The sequence below is a fragment of the Protobothrops mucrosquamatus genome, unplaced genomic scaffold (genome assembly GCF_001527695.2).
Source record: "Protobothrops mucrosquamatus isolate PMUCROS unplaced genomic scaffold, P.Mucros_1.0 scaffold5262, whole genome shotgun sequence".
Lineage (NCBI taxonomy): Eukaryota > Metazoa > Chordata > Lepidosauria > Squamata > Viperidae > Protobothrops > Protobothrops mucrosquamatus.
The window spans coordinates 59,892-66,648 of record NW_015391129.1 but is presented as its reverse complement, the minus strand read 5'-3'; the positions used below and the strand labels follow the sequence as shown (position 1 = coordinate 66,648).

The window sequence follows — 6,757 nt, the reverse complement described above, 5'->3', positions numbered from 1 at the left end:
TGAAATGGAGGTTCTCTGTCAAACTATGTGCAATTTCTAAAACCAAAATATATTAGTATTAATACATGAAGTTGTAAAGTCATTCATTAAAGAAATCAGCAGCTGGAAGTAACATAAAAAGAGAGATCTATGTTTACAATGCAGGCAGACCTTGATTTACAGCATTTGCTTAGCGACTGAAGTTACAACAGCACTGAAAGAAGCTGTTGGCTTCCAGTAAGGAAAGTCCACAGGGGAAACTGGATTTGCTTAACAACCATATGATTCACTTAACAACTGCAGTGATTTGCTTAACAACTGTGACAAGGAAGGTCGTAAAATTGGATGCAATGAGGCTAACAACCTCTTCCTCTAGCAATGGAAATTCTGGTCTCAACTGTGCTTGTAAATTGAGGATTAACTCTATTTGGAACCTCAGTGTTCCCATAGTGACTCAGAAGTTCTTTTGTGAACCTGTGCTCTCAATGTTCAGTGGATCAGATTGAAAGTAAGTCTGTATGTAGTCAAAGCCCTTTCCACCTAAAGTGATTTTTATCTAAAGGTTTCTTTGGTTTATGCAAATACCAGATGCAGGTGCCCATAGTCTAATGCAAAGTCATTCGTTCACTAGGCTGAACTATGCATTTGAATTATTACTAGGCTATTACTAGGCTGAACTATGCATTTGAATTGGATTTGTTTACACTGCAAAACCAGATTGTATTAAAAAGTAATTCATTTATTTTATCTAGTCAAGGCATCCAAAAACTACAGTATCACATTATTTGACAATTAAGCTCTGCAATTCTACCAATTCAATTTTCATACCACAGTCCTGAAGGAGCTGCAAAAATGAAGACTTAACAACTTCATGGTGATCAAAATAATCTCATTCAGCCATATTTATCTAATTTCTGTATTTTAAACTTACGATTATTTATAAAATTTATGACTGTACCAGGCTCAAAAACAGTAACTGTAAGAGGGACCTTGGAGTCCTAGTGGACGATCACTTAAATATGAGCCAACAGTGTGCTACACTGTGCTACAGTAGCCAAAAAAGCTAATATAATTCTTGGTTGTATAAAAGTGCAAAGAAGAGCAACTGAGATGATTAAAGGCCTGGAGATAAAAACATATGAAGAATGGTTGCAGGATTTGGGTTTGGCTAGTCTAGAGAAAAGAAGGACTAGGGGGGACATGATAGCAGTATTCCAGTATTTGAGAAGTTGCCACAAAGAGGAGGGGTCAACTTATTTTTTAAAGCACAAGAAGACAGGACAAGAAACAATGGTTGGAAACTAATTAAGGAGAGAAGCAAGCTGGAATTAAGGAGAAACTTCCTAACAGTGAGAATAATTAACCACTGGAATAGCTTGCCGTCAGAAGTTGTGGGTGCTTTATTGTTGGAGGTTTTTAAGAAGAGACTGGATAGTCACTTGTCTAAAATATTATAGCATCTCCTGCTTGAGCAGGGAGTTGGACTAGAAGACCTCAATGGTCTTCCAGCTCTATTCTGACTCTGAGATTCTTAGAAATATGACAATTTCATAGAATAGGGCTTTGGGTTTAGTTTCTGTTGACTGAGAGTGGAAAGGAAACTGATAGTTTCTTTAAAACATTTATTTTAATTTAAAATATGCAGGTGAAACATAATGGAAGAAAATTGTAAGATTATTTTGTGGGCCACCTGCTGTTAGCTGGAGATTACATCTTTTATGATAAAGTCATAGGATAAACCTTAAAGAATAACACAATTATTTCATAAGCATTCATGAATCACAATCTGGTTCACCCTATTAACAGAACATTGTAGTGACAGTATTTTTATGTGCCCTGGCAGAGGCAAGGGAAGGAAAAAGAAAAGAATAAGAGGAGAGACAGAGAGAATAAGAATTAGAGTCCATGTCTGTTCATAGTGCCTGTTTATGGCTTTTCTCTATATGTGTTGTGATTCCTCGCCAGCCAGTGGACCCGGCAGCTGAGTCTGAGGAATCAGAGGAGGAGGAGGGGCCTGGAGTGACATCAGAGTCAGAGGAAGGCTCTGAGGAGCTCCAAGATTTACAGTCTGACGAGAAGCCTGGCCCCTCTACTCGCGCTCAGGCTGAGACACAGCTGTGCTAGGAGTCTGAGTTGGACAGTGATGAATCACAACTGGGAGATATCCAGGATGCATGAAAATGCCAGCAAGAAAAGAGAGTAGGACAGAGAAATGCAATGGGGCGGCTCCAAAGGCAAAGGAGAAGGCATTAGGAAGCCACACCTTGGCTGCATAATAAAAGGGAAGGTGTGGGAGGTGCTGGTTGCCGAAGGCAACCATTCATGTTGAGGATTGAGTTTCTGTGAACTGTGTTTGTTTGCATTGGACATTGACTCAGGTCTGTGAATAATAAAAGGGGATTGGTTTTTTCCTGCGGTTCCAGCCTGCTTGTTGGAAGAGGGGTTTCTCCTTGTGAGCTTAACAAGAACTCACGTAGGCTGGGACAGAACAATATGAGATAAAAATTCTACTGATCCAGCAAAATTTATCGTCTCATGTGTGTTCTGAAATATGAGCGTACGTGCTAAGGTCAAGGATAAAATGCAACCCAAACTCTTTTTCATAGCCCTCCAGGCCTCTGGGAAACGATTGTTGAAGACTGTGGAATGGCATCCTGCCATTTTGAAGCAGGGAACAATCGTATGGAACGTATGACATTGTTGGGGAAGAAACCCCCCCCAAATCCTCTTCAACCCAGGAAAACAACAGAGAATTACCTGACCTTTCTCCCATGTTGATGTGATTGCACCCCCTTTGTGGCATAACCCGCACCCCTGGACTCTGTGCAGGAAAGGCTGTTCACTCTGAAACCCACCAAGTGTGAAAGTAGTTCTCACCTGCTGTGGTCACAACTGCCGCCATGGGAAAGCCGTTACCAATTCCTTTGGCCATGGTAACTATGTCTGGAATGACATCGTGACCTTGAAATCCCCAGAAATGACTGCCCGTTCGACCAAATCCAGTCTGAACCTTGGGGGAACATAGAAAAGGTGCTTTAAAAAGGTTTAGCGCATGGCTGACTGGAGAATTCTGGGAGTTGAAGTCCACAGATCTTAACGTTGCCAAGGTTGGACACCCGTGCTGTAGTTTCTCTATATAAGTAGCATCTATATTTTAAGGCTATTGTTTCCTGATAGGGAACTGTATATATTCCCTGTCAGGTTTTATGGAGATTCTCAATCATCCAGATCATGATTGTCCTAAAGCAAAGCTTTTCAACCAGTGGTACGGGTACCAGCTGTGGTACATTGTCACCTGGCAGGTGGTATGCGACCACCCTAGAAAAATGGTAGCGGGGGAGGGGAATGAGCTGAACCGGTGGCAGCTCCGCACAAGCCTGAGTGAGAGACGGCTGGAGCTGCAGGGCTGTCAGGGCTTAGCAGAAGCGCCAGGATCAGCGCTTCTTCAGGACTGTAGTGCTCAGTGGAAGCGCCAGGATCAGCACCAGGCTCCAGCTGGAGCTTAGCGTTGATCCTGGTGCTTCTGCTGAACCCAGAAGAAGCGCCGATCAGCTGGAATGTTGCAGCATCTCCACGGTCTTGTGATTTACATTCAGATGGTTGGCAACTGATTCATATTTATGACGGTCACAGTGTCCCAGGGTCATGTGAAGTGACCAAAACCTGCTACAACCACCCAGCAGACGGGAATAAAAACCAAACACCCCCCCACCCCACCCCCGCTGCCAATCCTCAACAGAAATGCTCATAACCATGAAAACCTTGGACAGGAGGAAGAGCGCCAGTGGGTGGGCAGGCAGGTCTCTTGCTCGGCACTTTTTCCAGTGCCATTGTAACTTCGAACAGTCATTAAGTGAACTGTTGTAAGTCGAGGACTACCAGTACTTCATCACTTTTTTCCTTTCTTTTTTTGGGGGTCATCAAGTTTTTGACACCTTGCTAGGCGACTGGTGGTACTCGGATATTGCCATATCCTAAAAGTGGTACAATGGGTGAAAAGGTTGAAAAGCCCTGGCCTAAAGGGGTTTTTTTCCCCCCTCCAAAAGGCAACTGGACTTCTTTGTTTTCTTTTCTCTGAAAACATTTCACTTCTCATTGAAGAAGCTTTTTCTTCTGAAGAAGTAGTTCTGAAGAAATGTTTTGGATGTGAAATAAAAAATTTTCAAAGAAAAAAACCCCCAAGAAAGTCCAGTTGACTTTTGAAAAAAGCACCTTTTGGTTCACTATCAGATATGCTACATGCATGCAAGTATTTCATCAGCTGCTCTTACACAGAAGTGACTTCCAAACTGAAATCTGTGTATGGTAAAGTCCTTAGAGAAAACACTACCCACTCCTCCCAAGTTCAGGATTCAGTTTAAATTTTGTCCTGTGTTTGCTTTCTACTTATTTCTAGAAGACACACCAACTGTCTTGCTTGTAGGAGGAGGAGTTCCCTCAGGCCAACTTGTTTTGCAAAGTCTTCTTCAAATGCTTTGTAGAGTCCCAATCCCAGGGGCCCAGCCAATCTAACCACTCTGCCAACGATATCTAAAATAGCCGTCCTTGTAGAAACGATGCACATAAAATTTGGAGACGGGAATCACATTCAGATATTCACCTCATCTGCTATGCAGAGACCTCCCCTTTCACGCACCAACTGATAAGCTTCCTTTAGGAATCCTTTGGGAAACTGAACAGCTCCATTTACGCCCTGGAGAAAGCAGACAGACAGGATCAAGGGAAATATTGATCTTCCAAAGAAAATTCCACACAGAATCATAGAGCTGGAAGTAATCTTGGAGGCCTTCTGGACCAACACCCAGCTCAAGGTGGGAGTCCTATACCACCCCAGTCAAAATGGTTATCCAGTCTATTTTTGAAAACCTCCAGTGATGGAGCACCCACAACTCAAGGGAAGCTATTCCACTGATTAATTGCTCTCAGGTCAGAAAATTTCTCCTTACTTCTAAGTTGGATCTCTTTTTGACAAGCTTCCATGCGTTATTTCTTGTCCTGAGTTCTGATGCCCAAGAGTAGGGGTAGGCAACCTTGGCTCTTTTATGACTCGTGGACTTCAACTCCCAGAATTCCTGAGCCAGCCATGCTGAGGGGAAAGGGAGAGGTTTCCATGCTGAGCCATGTTGGCTCAGGAATTCTGGGAGTTGAAGTCCACGAGTCATAAAAGAGCCAAGGTTGCCTACCCCTGCCCAAAAGAATAAGCCAATCCCTTCTTCTTTGTGACAGCCCTTCAAGTACTGGAAGATAGCTATCTTGTCCCCCCCTAATCTTTCTCTTCAATAAACTAGACATATATCTAGTTCCCTCAACTGTTCATCATACAGTTTAGCCTCCAGGCCCTTTACCATCTTTGTTGTTCTTCTCTGCACACTTTCCAGGTTCTCAACATCTTGTTTGTATCATGGTGACCAGAATTGGATGCAGTATTGCAATTGTGGTTTCACTAGTGTCCGGCATCACATGAACACCATTTATACCTTGTGTAATTGCTGTAGTCCTAGTGATGCACTTCAAGGCACACGGCCAGGAGGTGGCACTGTTGAATTTATTTTCCTTTTAACCCATTACCTGTTTTACCTTTTCCTTGCTAGTGTAGGAAGCCCCCCACCCCACCCCAGAGAAGGAAATATTTTGAAGAATATTAAAAAGGCAGAATATTATATTTCTCCAAAGGAACTTAAAGGCAGAAAAGCAGGCCCAGTTTTTCTTAATAGCCCCAGGCAGAGGCCAGCTCTGTAGAAATGCAGATTTGATAATCCCATTCAGAAAGACTGAGCAAATGCTACCTGCAGAAACCCATTCAAGACAGGATCTTGAGCCATATGGTGAAAAGTTGGAGGTTTCATACCTCCTCTTCCACTGCTGCCACCACATACCTTCCATGGGTGCCACTTCACCAGGTATTGTAATTCCAGCGTGTGAAAGAAGTAGGATTCAGCTGATGCTCCTTACTAGTTATAGTATATAAAGCTGTGATTTTCTCATAATAAGACAAAAAGATGGAGAAGAGGCAGGACAACAAAAATAGGATCAACAACCAGTTTAATCAAAAATTGCAGAAACCAGCAAGACATCAGATAGTTCAGATCATTGTACAACTTCTCTGGTTGTTGGACATCTTAATTCTTTGATCTGCAAGTGATCCAGAAGGGATTTCTTTTCAGAATTGAATTTGAATTTTGAATTTATTACATTTATACCCCGCCCTTCTCCTGGTGGACTCAGGGCGGCTTACAGCCAGTTTGAAAACAAAACAATCAATACAATATACAAAATTTAAAATATAGTTAAAAAGAAATATTAATATGGGCCTTATTCTTCCTTTTTTAAAAGTTATTTAAAAACCAATTTTAAAATACCCATTAGGCCAGTCCCGCCAGCTGAAATAGCCATGTCTTGAGGGCGCGGCGGAAGGAGGGGAGATCCGGAATCACCCGGATCTCTGGGGGTAGTTCGTTCCAGAGGGTGGGGGCTCCAACAGAGAAGGCTCTCCCCCTGGGGGTCGCCAACCGACACTGTCTGGTTGACGGCATTCTGAGGAGACCCTCTCTGTGGGAGCGTATCGGCCGGTGAGAGGTGATCTGTGGCAGAAGGCGGTCTCGGAGGTAACCAGGTCCGATGCCATGGCGCGCTTTAAAGATGATGATCAACACCTTGAAGCGCACTCTGAAGGCCACAGGCAGCCAGTGCAGCTCGCGCAGCAGCGGCGTTACATGGGAGCGACGAGTCACTCCCATCACCGCCCGCGCGGCTGCATTCTGGACTAACTGGAGCCTCC

General features: G+C 43.4%; 1 protein-coding gene across 1 annotated transcript in view; it reads right to left on the bottom strand.

The window, feature by feature from the left end:
- Nucleotides 1-4: 4 nt before the first annotated feature.
- Nucleotides 5-6,757, bottom strand: part of LOC107299675 (alanine--glyoxylate aminotransferase 2, mitochondrial-like) — a gene marked incomplete at its 3' end in the record, with an annotated part of 22,312 nt that continues 15,559 nt past the window's right edge. The window contains exons 8-10 of the mRNA XM_015829023.2: nucleotides 4,580-4,672; nucleotides 2,857-2,989; nucleotides 5-36 (exon numbers count right to left, since the gene is read on the bottom strand). Of these exons, the coding sequence (XP_015684509.1) occupies nucleotides 5-36; nucleotides 2,857-2,989; nucleotides 4,580-4,672 (258 nt within the window). The remainder of the gene's footprint in view (nucleotides 37-2,856; nucleotides 2,990-4,579; nucleotides 4,673-6,757) is intronic.